The 21,899-nt window shown below is 38.0% G+C and overlaps 1 protein-coding gene across 7 annotated transcripts in view; it reads right to left on the bottom strand.

Moving 5' to 3' along the window:
• ZNF521 (zinc finger protein 521) overlaps positions 1–21,899 on the bottom strand; it is a 265,522-nt gene that overhangs the window by 241,780 nt on the left and 1,843 nt on the right. For 3 of the 7 annotated variants that reach the window (XM_048840499.2, XM_048840500.2, XM_048840501.2), the window contains 2 exons: positions 5,634–5,693; positions 188–367 (listed from right to left, as the gene is read on the bottom strand). The exons of 1 other annotated variant lie outside the window; for it this stretch is intronic. Coding sequence is in view for 3 of the 6 variants with exons in the window: in XM_048840501.2 (XP_048696458.1) it covers positions 188–367; positions 5,634–5,693 (240 nt within the window). In the remaining 3 variants the exon portion in view is untranslated. The remainder of the gene's footprint in view (positions 1–187; positions 368–5,633; positions 5,694–21,899) is intronic. 3 more of the 7 variants (XM_075125268.1, XM_048840503.2, XM_048840502.2) reach the window with 2 other exon arrangements.

The following is a 21,899-nucleotide window of genomic DNA, read 5'->3' as shown; positions in this document are numbered from 1 at the left end:
ATAAAATTTATGGTGCACCAGTTCACAGCATAACTTTACCACGGAATTAATGATGGGCATCACCTAAGGCTTAAGCATTCAAGTGTAGGAGTAAAACAACTTGGGGGAGGGAGATGAATCTGAAGAAAAAAACTGGAATCAGAAATAGAACAGTGCAATAAGCCACAAAGCGATAAGTATTGTTTACCTGTCAGTTGACATTGATTAATCTTGTGTTCTGTGATATCACTCAGTGATTCAAACACCTGGAGGCAGCTGTCACAGCTGTGCACAGCTTCTTCCTCTAACTCCTCCCCTTCTTCTGGCCTTTTCTTACAATCTATCACCTCTCCATCTTCTGCCTTGTCTTCTAGTTTACAGTTAGCATCTGAAAGAAAATCAAGACTGTGACCTCAGGGCTTTTAAGAACAGATCCTTTTAAAAATCAGATTGGTTCTTGTTGTTACCAAGAAGCAGAAATACATTTGGCATGAGCCTGCTGCACAGGAGAAACACACTTTACATTTTATTGCTAAATAAGCAGAGGAAACCTCTTTCCTTAACTTTTTTCTATTCTTGATGATGAAAGAAATTTTCCCTCTACCTTAACTAAACAGCACTCTCCCCCTTTCAAACAACTCTCCCATACTTCAGTGTTAACTTTATCAATTTTTTCACAGCTTATCCAGGGGCTTTGATCACAATAAGAAAGGAAATATTACCTTTACAATTAAACAGTGTTCAATGAAAATTTAAAAAAAAAAAAAAAACAATGAGTTTAGGAGAGTTTCTTTTCACAGTTAACTGTAGTATTTCACAGGAAATTACCAGAATTAAATAAAAGATTAAAATAAACTGAACTGATTAACATACTGATGAAATTGTTCTGTATTTCATAAGCCAGCCTTAATATTCTATCACCCTATTACTTGATGTAGAACAATATTACAGAAAAAACTATGCTTTGGGTTAAAGTTATATGTATGTACTTTAACTTGGATACAATTTAACTAAAGAATAAGCTGGATGGATTCCTTGTTTTGCCAGATCACGGGAAGCTGGAAACTAACTGTTATAAATTGTAACTACTCCACAAGGACACCTTTCTCTTGTTTGGGATAACAAGTGTTTTGAGGATCACTGGGACAAGCTAGTCCTAACCCCAAAATAGCAGGCATGATCCCACTATCAAGTTCTAAGTTAAATGTGTCAGGTGATCTCAGCCAAATCCCTTGAGCACAGTAGGAACCATACAATTCATTGCACTACCTCAGCTCTGTAAATGACTAATGCTGGAATGAGGTTAAATGAAGAGTAATTTAGGTTGACTTTTCTTCTTTTGAGGTAGAGTACACTGTGGTGCCTTAACTATTCCTGACTTTTTGCCCATTTTACTAAGCGTTTCCCCCAAAGACAGAAATAAAACAATCTGTCTTCTCCAATAAAGCAAACTGGCAGTTTACTTTTGTTCTTCTCAGGAACCACAATACAACACATGTGTGTAGGAACCCACACATTTTACTACTTTTTTCCATATAGACAGCCTCATCTGCTTTTCAGACATTTGAGAACGCTTCACTTTATGCAGCTGGAATAAGTCACCTGAGAAAATGAATTCTTAATAAAAACACAGAGAAAGAAGTACAGTTAGGACCTAATCCTTTTCCATCTGCTACAAAAGCCATCATCACCACTCCTCCATGATGAGATGCCTGCAATGGTACAGTTGCCACAAATACCAACCATTCCCTACATCTGCCACAACTGTCATGGCTCTTACCATCTCCCTGAAACCTGCAATAAACACTGCTGCCCTTCAAATCATTTACCAACGACAGAGGATACTTATGCATAAACCAGAAATGAAACAGACCTGTCGTTAAGTAAGCTTCCTCACACTATGTGGCTCATGAGCTAAGCCAGAAGAATCTCTCTGACAGGATAAATGGCAAGGTTTGTTTTTAAAGGGAGTTATATTACAGAGCATCAACAAATGAGTGAAAGAAGTAAGTGTGGTGAATGGGTATGTTTGCTCTGTTAAACCACACCTACATACATGGCAAGATTCTTACAATTTTAAATTTCTTGATGCTAGAATAAGAACATTAACTCAGGCATCTACTTCCAAATTAAGTAGTAGTATGCAGACTAACATTGCCAAAAATGACACCATCTGAACCTAGGAAAGCTCTTCTGCCATTTTTAAATTCTGGATCTGGATCTAAACAATCTGTGTACCAGTAACATTTTCCAAGTTCTTCAGTAAGCTTAACAGAGTAGTTAAAATACCACTAGGTTACAAGCAGTTCAGGAAAAGAAATAATTGTCTTAACTCTTGCAAACTGACCCCAACATCATTAAACACGTGTTGGAAGGTAGCACATGCATATTGCATACTGTTAGTTCAGCTCAGGCTCCCAGCTTCATCTCATAAAACTGACAGCATTCAGGGAAATGTGGGCACTGGGTCTGAATTTTAACATGAGTATTTAAATAATGCACATAAAGTTTACAGACCTGTTTGCTTTAACTACCATGCTTTAAAAAAAAGGGGAAGGCGGGCAAAAATTCAAGAACTATTGTTCATGAATACTGGCACTTTACAAGAATCCAACACCACAACACACACACCTTAGCACACAAAAACATGAAGAATTACTCAAGTCAAAGCTTACTACGTAGATACTAGTTATTAAAATTAAAATAATTTTAACAGTAATAAAAATGTTTTTGCTTCCACTTCTGCATTCACAGATATAACTCTACAGGGACAGGACTCACTCAAGCTTATTCCCTTTTGCAGCAACTTTAGAATACATGCTGTAGCCACCTGGCACATTTGTTTTTAGGTCAACACTTCAGGGGGACCCTCTGGGACCTAGGTTCACTTGTAGCCTATGATGCTCCTGTGAAATGAGTTCTGGCAGTCTCAGCCTCTCTGTTGGTGAATGCATTTCCTCCCTATTCACTGTCTTGGAGAGACACCACCACAAAATATATATATTTTTTTTTAAATAGGTCATATAACTTGGAGTCTGTGGAATGGTTTTCTAAATCGTAACAGCAGCTGTCTTCCACCCCAGAGGTGGCTGTTTGTTAGTGACTGCACACATGCTTAGTTTCATCATTTGAAAAGCTCCTTGTGAGCCCAGATAAGACCTGGTTCATAAATGCAATATGCATGCAGTTGCATCTTTACCTCTTCCTAATTAAGGCTCGTGCTTTCAAACAGTCTGTATCAAATACCTCTAAGTACCATAAATGCCTCTCTTCACCCTAACATCTGCAACTAACAAAGCCACAAATACTACAATCATCTATTCAAACATCTCCATCCCCAACACTTGCAAACACTAGTACTGTCAATTCTGTAAACTCCACAGCCATGCCCCAACTACCATCTATAACAAACACGGCTCTAGCCCCCACTACCACTTTACGATGTCTGCAACTGCACATGGCTTACAGCCTACATTTCTAATTATCTAGTATAGAAAGGAGGATTAGATTTGATACAGAAATAAAGTCAATTTATGAACACAATAAAAAAAATCAAGATCTGTCTTCTGTTACTGATTATGTTAACATTATTTATAAGTGGAAATTAAAAGTAGTATGATTTTCCCATTACTACGTTCTCTGGCAGGTGGTTCTGTCCTTCTCCTCTTCCTCCTCCTCATAAGGGATGTTATTTCTATAACTTGGTCTAATAAAACTGCAACTTTGGGGAAAATGAAAAATTGCATTGGCTTAAAAGAGTTGGCGGCAATAAACCAATGGACTTCAATTAATTTCAAGTATGGGATCAGCTTAAGGCCAACCAGCAGAAATTCCATTCTGTCCATGTAAAAATGAGGTTTCACCACATTTACTTTTTATAACCCATATAAAAGTCAAGTAAAAGTAATGAATATCTAAAAGGCATCTCAATGGACTGGCAAAGACTATCTGTATTCTTGAAACTCATCTTACATATTTCTCTCTATGCAACAAGGACCCATGGCTGATCAGAGCTAAAATGTCAAACTACCATGAAAACTGCCCAGTTTCCAATACATTTCACTAGCTTCCAAGCCACTTCTGCATGGAAAAGTGCTGGCAAAAGAAAGGAAAACTAAGATCATGTGGTTATAATTATTACCAGGCAAGAAATATTTCTGCAGCTCAGTGGTAAAGTAAAACTATGTCGCTTTCTGCTCCCAGTAGTGTCCATCGCAAAACAACTGCCTCATTAAATCTCTGCAGTAAGATTAATATGCCGTAGCTGCACTACATTTATAACTTGGTACTCTATAAAAAGCACATTTAATGGTTAGAGCCAGAGCTTAGATACAAAGTATTACTATAAAAACTTCTGGCAATGTGGATATAGTATGGACTTTCCGCACTGCCTGGATCAGATATATCTGGAGTTATTTTTGAATTTCTAGCATTAAGTTCTCTTGATAGTCAAATAAATAAATAAATAAATAAATAATATCTTATTCTACAATGAATGTACCAGAACACAAGATAAAATAGTAATATGAAAATAAATGCACAAACAAGATTTAACAACTCAGAGTTAATACAAAAATAAAAATAAAAATAGTAGAAAACTGGACCATTTCCTGATGTATTATTCCTCACCTTTACAGCCCACTGTTTTTCAAACTGAAAATGTATATGGCAGTTATTAGTTCTCAAGTTAAAAAAAAAATCAAATAATTTAGGCATAAATTCATTCCTGTGATTTAGAGAAACCTTCCTTTCTCTCATTTAATTTATTTATTTTTAAATAAAGTGTTTCACCTGCATTGCAACAAACACTAACAACAAGATGTATACAGTACTCTGGATGACAAAGTATTTTACTTAACAGCCTTAAATGTATTCTTTACAATCTAAAAAGAAATAATTCGAACTATTGCCTATAAATTCCTTTTTTTTTTTTTTAAATCCTCTAATTCTAGGAATCAACCTGGAAAACCCTTAAGAAAAGAGGCCTTATAAGAGTAACTTCAGTTAAATCAATGGGGCTATCCCCATGAATAAGTATTTATATAACTGTTTGCAGGACCAGGACCCTAATCAAAACCAAAACAAAAAAATAAAAAATCATTTCTTTAATTCTAGAAATCATACAAGAGGGGAAAAAGCCGTTATTGTTACAAGGAATGGATACCATAATATTAACCTACTTGCAGTACTTCTTTACAATTATTAATAATAAATTCCATGTATGTTCAGACCTAAACAAAAGGATTTATCTACACATCTCCCACTGACTTACATGAAGGGGGTTAGTGACTGGTAAACAAACTGAACAATTACCATTTTAAGCTTAAAATCACTTATAAAATAACTAGCCCAAGACAACAACAGTTTCATAAAGATGAATGCTTAGGGTTGGGTTTTGCAGGTGCACATGGTAGTTTGTTTGCAGACAAACCATCTTGGACTTTAAAGGTTAATGCTTCCCTTTCAGTTGGATACGCTACAAACAGCAATATTCCTGATTTTCTGACATTGAAAAGTGGGATCATTTTTTTTCCCTGGGCTTTAGAAGTGCATTTGAAGTTGAAATTCAGTAAGATGAGAGCAGACTTTGAAAAAATAAATCTCACACTGTTGTAAACCAGCAAACAAGCACTAATGAAGGAATTCAGCATTACCAGTCTGTGCGGCTATCTGTCCCACACCCGCCTGCTGGTCCTCCGTTTCATTTTCTTCTACTGCCAGGAAAAGGTAAACAAACAAACAAAAACAAAAAAAAACACAAGATGTTAGGTGGGTAGCTGAAATGACTCATGTGTCATCTCCCTAGTTTCAGTTCTGAAAGCCAGTAATGCTTGTGCAACAGGGCAAGAGAACATTGCCTAGTACAGAATCACTGCAAGGTGCAAAACCTCAAACCAGACCATAGCACCACACTTTGTCCACAAGCATGTAGTTTCCTTGCAGCAGAGTTCCTTACCAACGAGATCTCATGGATTAAGAAACAAGTCAAATTTCCTCTTGGATATCTGTTTTCAATCCACTGTACTGTATTCTGGTACATAACTAAATCAGGGACTAAGACAAGGCATGGAGACTCCCCCCACCTACTCTACATTGCTAAATGGGAACCTTTTCCTGGCAAAGCGGGAGTGGGTGCTAAACCATTAATTTCCACTAAATTTAAGATTTTTTTTTAAAAAAAAGCTACCATTACAGTTGTGAAGATAGCCTTGCAAAAGTGAACCAACACAGTGCAGTCTTACTGAGGCCTGGTCTACACTAAAGGGGGGATGATCGATCTAAGTTACCCAACTTCAGCTACGTGAATAACGTACCTAAAGTTGATGTACTTAGACCTACTCACCGCGGTGTCTTCCCTGCGGTGAGTTGACTGCTGCCGCTTCCCCGTCGACTCTGCCTGAGCCTCCCATGGAGGTGAAATACAGGAGTCGACGGGAGACCGCTCGGGGGTCGATTTATCGCATCTAGACTAGATGCGATAAATCGACCCCCACTGGATCGATCGCTGCCCACCGATCCGGCGGGTAGTATAGACATACCCTTAGTCTGCAAACAGACCATACCAGCATCTTTATTATGGCTCACAAATTCCCTAAGCACACACCACTCTGGCCAGACTGACTATTCAAAAACCCTCTGGGCAGCAGTGAAACTGACAAGAATCATGTCAGCTTCATTCTGTGACTGCTTTTGGAAGCTACAGGGTGCTGCAGAGGCAGGCATTGAAGCTATTCACAGCAGAAAATGACCCACCAAAGTGAAGGTAGGGGAGGAGTCAAGGAGCAGAACTACTTCCTTATTACACTCCCAAAAGCAAAAACTCTTTGAGTTGAAGGTGCAGTAGCGAAAAACAGTTCCTTCTCCCTTCCAGTGGGGAAAAAGTGTAGAGAGGAGACTTCATGTTTACAGTATCGCCATGTATTCAAAAAATCATCAGCAGGCCTCAAAAAATCATGAAAGTGGATATAAAATAACCTTCCCAACAGCTGTTCCCAAAAAGGGAAGTTTAGAGACCAGACAGTAGCCTTCTAGGATGTTAACAAGATTTGTTTTGTTCTGCTTTAAGTAGGTCTTCGCTTCTGCCTTTAAGGTATGTAAACTGGGGGACTAAGTCTTTCTGCAGAAGTGCATTGATTACTTCCATCAGCAGAGGTACCAGAACCTCTCCTTACTAATGGAGGCAGACACATATACAGAGCAAAATTTTGTTAATTTGTACTACTGTTTGAAAGGCACGTTGCAGAATTTTGAAAATTAATACATAAAAACACCTGAAGACTACCTCAAACGAGCTTATTTTTAGTAAATGTACCATAGTATATTTTGTAAAAATAACTGCTGTTAGTATAGTACTCTGCTTTTAAATCTTTTCTGGAGAAATACTCTCCTGTATGAAAACTCCAAAGTGTGCACATTTTCAAAGTTCAACTTCCATACATGTTACATTAAAAAAAAGAAAGTAAACTTCTGACCAGCTTGTTAGCACGTAACTTTGTGGTTAGCATCTTTTTTAAACTGTTGTTCAAGCTCTTTATGGATTCTTAGTCACAAAAGAGCCAAGTAGGTCACAACAGGCCATTGCATAAAGAACTTGCCAATAACAGTCAACTAGACTGATGTGTTTTGTCAGGAAAGATGAACCCTTGAAAAGAAAAATATGGTAGAGAAGAGAACAGAACAAAAACAGAAGCCCTAGAATAAGGAACCTTTATCATAGAGTTAGCCTACAAAATATGAACTAGTTCTCCTTTACACCATGGCCAGACTCTTCCTCCATCTAATAACAATTATTTGCTACTTTGGATAATTATAGTCCAGTCCATCATTCTGTAGCCACAAAGTACTAAAAAGGAACCATATTAAGTCTTCTCATAGCCTGTTTATAAGAACTTTAGCCTTCAGTGTCATTCCAGTTATCATACCATGTTAAACTCACTTGGATAAACATCACCCTAAATCTCATACCCAACTTCAATGTTTACTTCCCCAAGCATTAACTGAAGCATTGTGTTTCCTTTGAATAAACAAAGGCAATTTTCAACAATATCCCTCTACTAGGGGCTTTACGCTTTATACCAACATGAGACAAAAGCTTCTGGCTAGCAAACTACATTAAAAATAAGTATAGGAAGGATATGTGGACAGCAGCAGCATATGTCAAATATTTCTAGTTAATACTGTAAAAAACAAAGATTATTTATAGTCTAGGATTATATTTGTGAACAAGGGGTTTTGACTTTGGACTTTTTTTTTTTTTTTAATATATAAAGTATTTAGCATGGCCTACCATAAGAAGAGAACTCTGGGATAGTAAAAGTAATTGAATGCCAATAAAAGAAGAAACCTCAGGACATATGGAGAGCTAAAGCCTGTGTTTCCAGTCATGTTATGTTACGCTGCTATGGCTGAATATTAATTCTAGATACTTTCGTGACATCATTATTTCAGAGAAACAATATTTTTTATCTGAACAGTTAAGTGCTTATGACTGCAGAGTCACCTGTTTTGCTAGCTGTGGAAATATTTCTTTGCTAACTAGATCAGAGAACATTGTCAGCTTCTTAAAGCAATAAACCATCAATTCCCTTTTATACAATTACATGATGAAATTTTTTTTAAAAAAGAAGTGTTTCTAAACAAGAATCACTCACCAAAACAATTGTGGCCCTGCACTCCTTCACTGTGGAAAATTCTATTTGAATAGAATATTTATTTTAAAAGAAGATCTCAGTCAGGGAAAACAGAATTCTAGTATTTCAGCTGTCTCTACCTTTATAAAGGCTGGTGGATTTGGACTCATAACAGCATTTAAACTTTACTACAAAAATGCATTTCTAAAACAAGAACTTTATATAAAAACAGTAAGGGCTGTTGAGCTTTGCGATCCAAGAGGCAGAGCTACTTGTTAGCCCGTGAAAACTCTGGTTTGAATTCAAACTATCCTGCATGCCCAGACTCAGAGGGTTCCAGGAAAGTTGAAAAACCAACATTGTTAGGGCGAAATCTTACTTGCCTTCTTATGCAAATCGTCTCTCTGAAGTCACTAAGTGGGGGAACAAACAGATTTGGCCCATAGATTCTGACAGCAGAGTTAACCTTCTACTAATTTACTTCAGCATCTGCTGGTCAGCCAGGATTTCACCCTCCTACCTAGAAAAGTTGTCAAGGTGGCACAAGGCTTATGTATGTGGGGTAGAGTTTATAAAGCTAACAGTGGAAGAATTCACATCTTCTGCTAACTAACTGAGCTACCCCACATGGAAGGGTCAGTCTGTTAGTATTAGTACACCAATTAATAGAACCAGACAGCAGTGGTGCATGCTTGGGGAGACCTCATATGGAAAAAGGAATGGATGAAAACAGAAATGTGGGAGTACTATGAAAAGGTGCATTTTCACTGAGAGGGAATCCTTTATGGAGAACAGAGGCTATGATTTATGGCTTTTGAGCTATTACAAACTATAACAAAATAAAAGCTATAGATAATTGAAAAAAGGCTATTTTCTTCTACTATGGGTAGGCTAATAAATTAAAGAGAGAGAGAGAGAGAGAATACATACTTCCCTGAATGTCTGATGCTCTTTTCAGCTTGTTAAACAAAGAAAGAGAAGCCACATATTCCAAAATACACTATAAACAGACTGTTATTGATTTAGTACCCTTCCTAAAAACACTTTATTTAAGGGATGTGAAACAAAACAAAACTTAACACAGCAACCAAGATTGCTAGGGGCATGAGAAGATTTGATTTACAATATAAATATACATATTTAACTTATATTTTGCATTTCCTATAACTCAATATAACTTGCCATAAGCTTAACATTGGTACTTGAATTTAAAACTTATCTTCCACAAAAGTATTCTTCCTATGATGATTACTTTATAAAGCATGCATTCCATCTACATGTTTGAATAATATCTGCAGATAAGTAAGGGGCACTAAGTATATTAGCATAATCAATATACAATTTACAGAGCTACCCAGACAGAATAGAAATGAAACGCGTGCGCCATTATTTTAGTATCTAAAAATTACTGTCATTTCTGGAAGTATCTTTCTGCTTTTCCTCTCTCTTCATGTCCACGTACAAACTAAGAAGAGATACTTATTGCCACCATCTATGCATTGATATTTAATATGATCAGGTAGATTAGTCACACAGCAGAGGCAAATTTAACAGTCAGTACTGCAAAGTGCTGAGCCTCTCAAATCCCATTTAAATTCAATGGATTTTGTGCACTTGCATCACTTTGCAGGGCCATGCCTTTAGAACATATTTTAATAAAAGGTTCAATTTGCATGGGGAATGCCAGCTGAAGTCAATAAAGAGTTATAAATGTGGAGTAAATTGCAGGATCACACCCTAAAGTAGTTCCTCTTGTTTATTCTTTCTCCACTTCTTCTACACCATTCAGACTTTCTTTAAAAGTCATCATCAGCCAAATTTTCTGCATAGACATAGATACAAGCACATACTCTCACTCCTACTGGTGCCAATGAAAGTCGCAAATGTGACTCTGAGGGGACAATTCAATCCTACTTCAGTGAGGTTAGCAAACATATAAAGTACATTACAAAACTGTATTAAGACATCTTGTATTCCTACTGGTCAGTAACCATCCAGATCAAACACCAGACATGGTCTAATTTTCTGAACCACCTTAAACAGTATCAGTACACTTCCATTGAAGATAAAAGAGGTCGTGCTCTAGTGTATCAGCTAAAATGGGGGACTGAGGAGTTCGTAAAATCAAACGTCTCAAAATTACAATAGGTCAGTACATGAGTTGAAATATGGTGCACTGCATCACTTTCTTCTTGTCCTTCAAGCCACTGCCAAGCAATTTCCAATGCACCAACAGCATCAGAATCTGAAGGCACTGGAATCCAAAGCAACATTGACTTGTTCTTTCATTGACAGCACTTTTGTTATATGACCACCACCACCCCCCGGAAAAATGATTCACATAATTAGTCATTTGTGAAGACTGGTGTTCATAAAATTGAGGTTCCACTGTACCAACAAAGCAAAATTTCAAGTGCCATTTAATACTTTTTGTTAAAATTGTAATAATCCTATCAATAAATACATACATATATTTGAGATTAAACTGAACCCTTCCTTCCTTTTCCAGTGTGTTGTATACCCTGCCTCCCATTATTTTTAATGTAATGGTATTTTCTTAAAGCACAACTCACAAGTGTAAAGGATTCTTGGGGGAAGGGGTTGTTTAAAATAATAGAACTGAATGCTCATTATTACCACCAACCTTCACCCCCTCACACCTTCTTCTCTTCCTACAGACAGAGGCTGCCTCACACCCCTCCTGACATTCTTATCCATTTTACACACTCTCCTCTCCAGCCTGTTCCTCTATTGAGCTTCTTTTTCAGTTACTCTCGTATAAAAGCTAAACTGGGAGCAGTGTGTGGCTCCCAATTCAGCTGTGTTGGTTGGATAATATTATTCCTATGCTGAAATAGTAGTATTTTCTTAGGCAATACCTAAAAAGATAACCTTTCTGGTTAGGCACATTTAAAAGAAACAGACACACACACACCCCTTTGGACCATTCTTTCAACCCTCATATTTTTTATTCATGGATGACAGCATCCCAATGTGACACACTGAATCATGTATGGAGACAGTCATGTCTATGGAATATTATGGGTGAGGAAGGCAGAAAAGAGACTCCTTCCAACCACACAGAATTCTAGTGTCTTTCTAAACTTGGAACCTATTTTGTTTTCAGGACAGTTAGACCAGTTTTGTGTACTGACCTTGCCTCCCTAATCTCTCATCCATGAGCAAACACTTGGACTATATTTTAAAATGTTTTTGTTGGTAAGTTGGTAACAATACTATGCATTTTACAAAGTGCCATTCATCCAAGAATCTCAAAGTTTTTTATAACATCCCTCTGAGGCATTATTATATCATCTCACAGATAATGGAACTAAGGTGCTGAGGGCCAAGTTCTCACTTTACTCCACCCCTTTTGCAGTTATACAAAAAGAAGTCAAACTGTTGCAATTCCACTGATCTCGCACTGGATGCAGTCCATGCAATGAGAACAGGAACCCCTGCACACTGCAAAGCAGTGTTCTGCATCATCCTGCAGGAGAGTACAGGAATGTCACTGGAGAGTGACAGGGTCATCCAGTGGGAACATAGCTATACAAATTTGTTGTACTGTCAGTAGACATTGCTAATAGTGCTGTTGCTCCGTGTCCTGCTAACAGGCTGTGGGAGAGGAAAGATTCCTTTTTGCTCCCTTCCCCCGTATTTAGTTCATTTATTTCAACTGGATCTGGCTCCAAGAAATTAAGTGACTTCCTCAGGCTCACTCCAGGCCTGTGTGTGCATGCTGCTGAGCACCCCCAAATCCCACGGAAGTCAATGGAAATGAGGAAATTCAGCAGTTCTCAGGACCATGGCAAGACACTGGCAGAGCAAGGAACTGGCTTCAGGAGTCCCAACTCTAAGTCCAGTGCTCAGACCTTTTGGCAATCCTTCCTCCCTTCAGTGGTCACACTTAGCTGAAAGCTATTATTTACTTTCAAGAACATAATTATGGATAACCAGTCCAGCATGATAAAAATCAAGAAGTGAAAAGAATATCCAAGATTTTTTTTTGAGCAGTTACAAAGTCCGTTATGTAATAGTAATGGTTTCAGAGTTCAGATTCCTCATAATACATTACAGCTACATATAAACCATACATTCTCTCTCTCTTTAGTAACTTCCGTAAGGCATAGGTGATGAGTTAAATGGTACATGGGCACTGGGACATGATTAAGAATTTAGGTTATTTTTGCAGGCCTCTACCTGCACCTGTACTTTGGAAATAAGGGATTAATTAAATGTTTCTCAGAAAAAGCTGAACTCTTTGAAAGAAAAGCACACTTGAAGCAATCTGATCTATGGATCACAGAGGTTAGAAACAAAAATAACCAGTGGCCAAAATGTTCAAACTTAAGTGACTGAATTTAAAAGTGATCTGACTGTCAAAAGTGATGAGTACCTACAGCTTTGTGGATGCTCAGCATCTCTGAAAGGTCAGTTCACTTAGTTAGGTGCCTGATGTTAAGCAACAAGATTTAGACTTTTTGGCCACTTGCTCCATTCGCAGAACTATAGATACTAAACTATAGATATTAAACTAATGATACACATTTATCTTAGTCAAAAGACCAGCTCTTCCAGTGTTAATTTGCATGAGCTAGGTTGTTCTTGTCTAAATGTTTATCAGGGAGTTGCTTCCACGGAATTCACTTCTTTGTTTTATGATTTTGTACATCACCTTTTGTTCTTCCTCTTATCATTCTTGTCTTTTACTTTTCTGCAACCAGAAAAGTACTCAGTGCTCACCCCCCTTCCTCTCTTGATTTACATTTGTATTTGGCTCACTAGCCTTTTCCACTCAATCTATTCAACAGCTTCACCTTAAATCACAAGACATAAATCTTTTTTCCATGCTCTGGCTCTTAACTACATAACCCAGCCACTTCCCAGAAGTCACACACAAAGGCCAATAGTCAACTATTTCATCCACCTATTTTTAGGATGATAGAAAGTTGCATTGAGCATACATCTTGAAGTCCCTGTTGTTCTGGGATTAGAGGATCAGAGATTCCAAGGAACACAATTGCAAGGAAGGAAGTGGAGAGTAACTAAAAGAGATAAAGCAAACCCTCCTCCTCCTCCTCCCCCCCCCCCCCCCCGCAAACCCATCACACACATTAGTACTATCAAAAGTTAGAAAATATGTTGATGCCATTAGGAAAAAAACCCATAAGCTTTCCCCCCCTGAACCTCCCCCAAGGTTAATATACTTCAGAGCCAGAGCATATTTTGTTGACCAACATATAGCCTAGAATTATCAAGGGCATGGCCTCAGCGTGTCACTTAATGTGATATGTGTAAAAGAAATATTTTAAAATGAAGGGCTTTTTTCCCTGTTAAATCCCTTCAAGACATTAATGAGTCAAGAATGGAAAGTGGAACATTCTAGTTTTACAAAAGTATCAAGAGTGGGAAAATAAAAATCTCACTCAGAAACCAGTCATCAGCGATGTTGTTTTCTGATGTTCATTAAGCAGGTAAATACAGATAAATTTACCTGGAGATAAAGAAATAAATAAATGGATAAATAAATGGAGATAAAGAAGTTGTAAGTTTTACTCCAGATCCAGGACACTAAAAATTGGGGGCAACATTGAGATTCTGAATATTTTTCCCCCCTGCTTATTTTTAGTAGGATATAAAGGTGTCAAATTCTGCTTCACCTGGGACTATTTGACCAAAGGCTAGCACAGCCAGATTTAACACATTTCATTCTAGTTACCAATAAAGAAAAAAAAAAGTGATGCAGTATCATTAAACAGCAAAACAATTTGCGCACCAAAGAATAACAATAAAAATGTACTACATCAAATTAAATATAATGTAGGGTTTAAGAGATTCAGAAGGGGGGGGGGAGTTAAACCTTGAAAGATACCATACTTATTTAAAAATGGAATAACATTTCAGATGAATTACTAATGCAAACAGTAAGCCCTCTCTCCTGTTCCCATTGAAGTCAATGGGGGGTGAGGGGGGGAAGAAGGGAAAGAAACCTGCCATTAATATCAGTGGTGCAGGATTCAGGATGTTTTTAAAATGTGGATAACTGACAAGACTCCTATACTTAAGACTATACATAGTAAAAGAAGTTGAAGTGTAAGAACAAAAAGCTGCTGTAAATCATGCACTGTGGGCGTTCTTTAATCTACAGTATCTCTCCATTGAAAATAAGTGTTACGCACATCCCAGAAGAATATGGGCCACATAATAAATTAAATCCTGAAAAACATTTTTTTTTCTTCTTGTACTTCAGCATTGTGGAGGAAAAAAGTCTTCAAAAATAGTAAAGGAATGCCAAAAAATAACTTTTACGGTTAAAAAAAAAAAAGAGTTTGTACAATTTTAACTAGTACTGTAATATTAGAGGAAAATACTCCTTATTTTAACTTCTTTTCATGAGGGTACTAACAGTATCTTACACACATATGCCACAAAAGAACTGAAAGCAGAATTTTTGGAACCAAACGAAAAACCCAAGAAAGCAGGCAGACGGAACGAACATGCTAATTGTAATGTGTTGTAATAAAAATACCCCCAAGATCAGCCCAATCTTTTTTTGCTATAGCATAGTCCCCAGGCATATGGCTAACTACTGCCTGATCATTATCCTGGCTAAAACTAAAGCAACTGAAGTTTAGGTGGATTCATATCTAACAGAATTTCTTTCATCTCTAATAATTGCTAAACTAGCATAATTCTCATACTTGAAGTGGAATGTGATGCATGCTAAGCACCCAAGTTGCCTAAAATTGAAGTTAAAACAAAAACAAAACTCACTACTGAACTCTGTTTTCAAAGATTCATCTTTTGTCAGACTTCTATGCCAAGTGTTGCATATGATTTAGAATTATTTAAAAGCTTCCCTTATACTATCTGACTACTATAAAGAGAGCAATTGAACAACTTTAATGCTTATGTTTCAATTGCTTTGTAGTAAAAGCATTGCACAATACTTTTAAAACCAGACAGGTACCTTTCCACAGTCCAACAGTTCAATCATACACAATTTCTGCTAGAACAAAATGTAGTCCCCACAGGGGAAAAAAATAAAGTTATATATATTTGAGCACAATTCTGATCTAATTGAACTAGGATAAGAAAGTTGCATTTTCTCCATCTCAAGTGGGACTAATACTGACTTTTGACACTAACACAGGAGCCTACGGAAAACACCAAATACACTTCAGACAAAGGCTATATCTACACTACCATGATAAGTTGGCCTACACTACACAACTCCAGCTATGTGAATAACGTAGCTGGAATCGATGTACCTTAGGTCGAGTTACCACGAGGGGTCAACAGGAGAAAATCTCCCATCAACTTACCTTACTCTTCTCGTCAGGGCTAGAATACAGGGGTCGACTGGAGAGCGATGTGAAGTCGATTTGGTGGGTATTTACTAGACCCACCAGATCGACTGCCAGTGGATCGATCTCAGTGCGTCGATCCGAGCTGTATTGTAGACCTGCCCAAAATGTTGAGGTTTTTCCTTGAGATATCAGAATTCATACCACGTTCTAAATCAGTGTTTCAAACAAAAAAAGCATTTAATCCAGAAGATGTCTACATGAAATTCTAACAGGCTTGGGGAGGGAGGGGATTTAAGTCCTTTTCTCATTTACAAATACTTAACTAAAAAAAGGTAGAAAGGGTTTTTTACAAAATTTATGAGATTTCAATACTAAGGCATGCATTTCATAACAAAGAAATTAAAGCTATCAAACCAGTTACACAGAATGAATTACAGGAAAGCATAAAGCCTTTTAAGAAATCTTAGATCATAGTGGAACATGTTATCCTACACGTCTCCATATTAAGAGCGTCTCTTGTTGCAAGAGTTAGCTGCAACTAGAAAACCCAAGCCATACTTCTAGACTTCAAGACCTTTTCAGGAATTTTTATCTAAAGATTTCAGCCACATGGCAACTAACAGTTTAGTTCATAACTATTTACAGATAGAAGGTTTCCAAGATACAAGATCACCTGCTCCTGAGAAATGGTCCATTAGATTTGCACTGGTCCCAGAAAGCAATTGGATATCATTTTTGTAATCCTGAAGTTGATAAATTCAGTTATAAACATTAGACATGTCAATGAGAATTACTTAAGGGGGGAGCAACATTTTTTTTAATGAGACATGGGAATAATCTGGCAAAACCAAAAAAAGTAACTATAAATAGACTGTACTATAACATTATAAGATGGTCATTTTAAATCCCTTTGAAATTTGATTTGTTTATGTATACTTTTGTGTTCAATGTCTAATATTTTCCCTTTTTGGGTGGCCAAATAAAAGCCAACAATCCACTCATGCATCAAAACAAATGGTTTTGCTTTTCAGACCAAGTGGAAACTTATGAATGTTTTGTTCCCTCCCTATAAAATGATTATGCCAGAACCTCTGAGATCCTGAAACCAGGCCTTTCAGAAAAAGTTCTTTGGACCAGCCATACTGGAACTTTGAGTTGAGTTCAAAGGAATCATGCCAATAGTAATTGCTGTTTTTTGTTTATGCTAGACTGTCTGCGGATTAGACTATAATCAATATAATAAGTAACATCCAGTCCATGTAATTTAGAGGTTGTGCAGTGTGGGGGTGATAAACATTCAGCTAGTTGAGAAATTAATAGAAGTGTTACTGTTTGATGGGGATTTGAATGTTAAATTCTTTCTTAACTATTGTTACTAATAAAGCTACCTTTTTGTTACAATAATCCACTACCCTTCTACCTTAAATACCAATATTCCATAACATCTGTGCCTTGTATACAAGAAATGTATTATTGTTTCAAATTTATTTTAGAGAACTAGTCACATTAAATACACACACAAATACAGGGGATGAAATTGATCATCTTCATTCACTACCAACTTTGCAGAAGTTACAGTTGCAAATGCAGGCAAGATGGAAAGAGTACCTTGGTTTTCCCAAAAGAGGGCACAACTCTAAGAATCACAAGGCATTGCCCTGGTATCATTTCAAGATACATGCCTGTTTTAGACATAATATACGTACATAATACAGTGAGCAAATTTTTTCCTTCTCTTCTTTCTAGGACCTAAACATTTAACAAATTAAGCCACAGAATTATAAAACTGGGTTACTAAATATCAGTACAAGGAAATTAATTTTAAAGTGACAAAGAAAAAGAAAAATGCTTAAATAAGTCCTCAGAGTTCAATGTTTCTACTAAATTTGCGGGACTATACCAGCTCCCTGTGGTGGCTTATTTAACACCTAAAATTTCTAGCGAACCTTCACACACAACTTTAGCCTAATGGATATTACCTTACTTTGGTTGAGAAGGATGGGATTTAAAGATACATTAGGACTGCCTTTTCATTCAAATTCTCTAATAAATATCTGGGTTTTTTCCCCACAGATGACATGGATGACTACATTTTCATAAAAACAAAAGGAGGACTTGTGGCACCTTAGAGACTAACCAATTTATTTGAGCATAAGCTTTCGTGAGCTACAGCTCACTTAGCTCACGAAAGCTTACGCTCAAATAAATTGGTTAGTCTCTAAGGTGCCACAAGTACTCCTTTTCTTTTTGCGAATACAGACTAACACGTCTGCTACTCTGAAACCTACATTTTCATAGCATCAATATGTTTCTAAACAAACCATTTCTGATCAAAAAAACTTTTAAGAACAAAACACAAATACCTCCAAGTGAAGGGAAAAGGGTTAGTAACCTAAGTGTGATCTTTTACAGAGTGTGCCAAGTTACAAAAGGGTTAGCCATTCAAGAGGCCAATTTAAACAAGACAACTGAATTGCTCTTTACCCCTTGCCTCCTCAGCTCAGAAGGTCCCAAGTACAGCATCCTGAATACATTTAGGACAATTCTGGCCCTCAAGCATTCTGAGTTTAAAAAGGAATATAAATGACCAGTCGTCCTCCCCCATCGTCTTGTCTTTTGCAACTTAGCTTGTTTTGTAGCTTTCACACTTATATATAGCTGACCTCCACTACCGCCCCTCCCTTTTTTTTAGGTATCTGTTTAAGATTGTTTTGATTACATAGAAAACATACAATAAGGATCCCTTTCAGAAAAAATCACCATAAGAAATGAGATGAATAAACTAGCAAAATGAAAAATAGGTCAAGACTGATAAGTTTGATGCAACTGATTCTAAGTATATTAAAAACAACCGAGCAGTTTTAATCTTTAAAAAGAAGTTAGTCACTTAAGATATTCAAATTAAATATCTTGTCTTAAATGTCTCTGGATGGAGAATTATTTGCTCACCTATGCCCAAGCATGTATTTACATATCCCTGAAGTGCATGGTATACAGCTTTTCATAAACAATGATAGTCTTCTTTGTGCTTAGGTAAATGTTTTTAAAATGTTGCGGGAGGCAAGAGGGGAAGAGGTAGCTATTGTTTGCCCTACCTTGTTTCTCATTTATGTCAAGAGCTGGTACCAGTCAATGAGAGTTACTAGGATAATTAGACTAAGACTATCGGTACCAGCAAACCAAAAAGAGGAAAAAAAGCAAAACAGAAGAAAACTAATTCACAAATGTATTTTCAAAAAACAAAAACACATTTAGTTATTAGTGAGTTCTTAACACCCACCATTTCAAATGAACATTACTTTCATGCATTCAACATACAAACTCCCCAGAATTCAACTGTCATTTTGTTTTATGTATTTACCTGCCTTGTCTCACTATTCCCCTAAGATACAAGTTTCAAATTATGTTATCAGAAGTGACAGCCGTGTCAGAAATATCTTTTAAACCTTTTTCCATCAGAAAAAGTTACTAAGTACATGATAAATTGCAAATTTACTGTGTATCTCATGTTTTGTTTAGATGTGGAAACAGTACTCATGAATTAAAAGAGCTTCTTTACATAGATGTATATAATAGTTTAATTTAGATGAGAAACAGTTTGAAAAAACTGTTAACTTTTAAACTACAGATCTGGCTTATCTCCTAATGATTAAGCTACTAATCATTAAAAAAGAACCTAAAATCAATGTTGCATTTAGGTTTCTGTTGAAATTCTAACAAACAACATTTGCAGTATTACTCATAGCTATTGCTTCTTCATTAAAAATTAAGATGAAATATTTGATGGACACAGCATTTTCAATTTAAATGCTATAAAAGAATCTTTGACCTTCCCAGCTGATTCATGCTGCTCTCCCACCTAGAAATCTTACAATCAGATTGTCCTCAGCTCAGAATATTACTAATCCACTCAAAAAAATGGACACCATTCAAGAAAAATAAAATGGGAAAATGAAAAAAGTCAGCTATTTGAACAAAGGCCACCAAGAATGACAATCTGCTTCTCAAGGATAATTACTGCTGCAATAATTACACATATGATGATTGATTTACTATTTGTATTTTTTTACTAGAGAAATAATTAATATGGCACCATAAATACTTAACACAGATAGAGTGAAGAAATGTGTAACACTTTAAGTGTATAGTATACTGTCACTAAAACCCAAGCCACTCCATCTGAAATCTAGGATTTCACAATTTTCTCATTTAAGAAAATCTTAGGCTACTAGTACAAAAAGCAGACTATGCTCAGACCTACACATAAAATGGAAGCTGAATTTTTGAGTTAATTTAAGTGTTATTTACAGAAAAGCACTTTTCAGTCTGTAAAATGTGTGAGTAGCACACATACACATGCTTATATAAATGAGCATGATGAAAACATGGTCCTATTCTGACAGAACAATTTACACCATTTTCCCATTAATTTTGTGTTTCTTCACCTGTACTAGATTTGTAAGTCCAACTCTGTATTTGTTCAGTTCAACTTTTCTGACATCTTATAAATATGACCCACTGATGCCCTACTTATTGGCCACAAAAATCATACGAACATGTAAATAAACCCTCATTAGGGAAGTCCAGAACTAAACCGATGCACAACCAACAAAACTTTGTCAATTCATTTTAAAAGATAAGTGAAGAGCAATACATTTGTTCTTTGCATGCTGATGAACAAAAGCACTACTGAACTGTACAAACTTCAGTAAATTAAATATATGACTGAAAAAGAATGCAAGGCAGCAAATTCAAGACACTATCCCCTTTTGGAGGTAAGAAAAAAAAATAGAGCCTGATCTAAAGCCCACTGAAGTCAACTGAAAGACTTTGGAAGGGAACTTCGGGAGTTTTAAGCAAATGAAACACTATTTTTAATGGCTCCTGCTGTACACGTTCATAGAAGCTGATCCTGCTCCACCGAGAACGGGATAATTTTGTGGACTTCAATGCACTCAACTCCTGATTTAGAGGAGAGTAGCCGAGACAAGACTAAGGCCTGTTCCTTTTACACTAGGAAACAGCTCACGGGCACATCCCTCGGCCCCCTTCCAGGGTCTGTATTCACAGCATGCACAACCCTCCAGTCTTCCAAGACCTTGGCTCTTTACTATGGCAGGCCTTCTTCCTTCACCCCCTCCCCCTCCATGTCTGACCCACGATGGGCTGGAGCAGCGTGTGTTTCACTCAGCCTCACAACAGCACCGGAGCACGGGGCCAAGCCAAGCGCTGATGACAGAGCCCCCGCCCAAGGGGAAAGCAGACCAGCGTTCCCCCCACCCGGCCGGCGCGCAGCCCTGTCTCTGCCCAGCCCAGGCATTGGGGTTACTGCGGCAGGGCCAGGAACACGAAAGGCCACAGACTGGCGGGGGCGGGAGGGGGGGCTGCTGAGGATGCTACGGCCAGCGCCTTCCCCGCCCCCCCCCCCCCCCAAGCCGGGCCGAGGAAAGCGCAGGGCAGGGGCGGGAGGCAGCCTGGGGCCGGCCCAGCAGCGGGGGAGGCGGCGGCAGCAGAGGGAGCAGGAGCGGGGGAGGCAGCCACGTTGGGGGGGAGGGGGCGGCGCAGACTGACTGTCCCCGGGACGTTCCCGGGCCCCGCCACATTCTCACAAACCGCCCTTTGTCCTCCCCCCACCCCCTCTGCGCCCTGTTCCCCGGTCTGGGGAGGGGGGGGCGCGCGCTCGGGCGCGTTTCTAGAGGCTCCCTCCAGGGTGTTTCTCCTCCCCCCTCTCCCAGTGCCCACCCCCTGAGCGCGAGCTCTCCCCTGACACACACCCCCAAGCAGGCGAGGAGGTGGGGGGGGGGGTGAGGTAGTGTCACGTGATTGCCACACTCCCACATTCCATCACAGCTCCAGCTCCACCAACTCCAGCCTCCAGATCAATAACTTCAATCCTGGCCCTCCTCCTCCACCTCCTCCTCATCCCAGCAAATCCCACCCCCAGCTAAAAAACTTCCTTCTCCGACGGAGACCAAAA

The sequence above is a fragment of the Caretta caretta genome, chromosome 2 (genome assembly GCF_965140235.1).
Source record: "Caretta caretta isolate rCarCar2 chromosome 2, rCarCar1.hap1, whole genome shotgun sequence".
NCBI lineage: Eukaryota > Metazoa > Chordata > Testudines > Cheloniidae > Caretta > Caretta caretta.
This window is presented reverse-complemented; position numbering and strand designations above follow the sequence as displayed.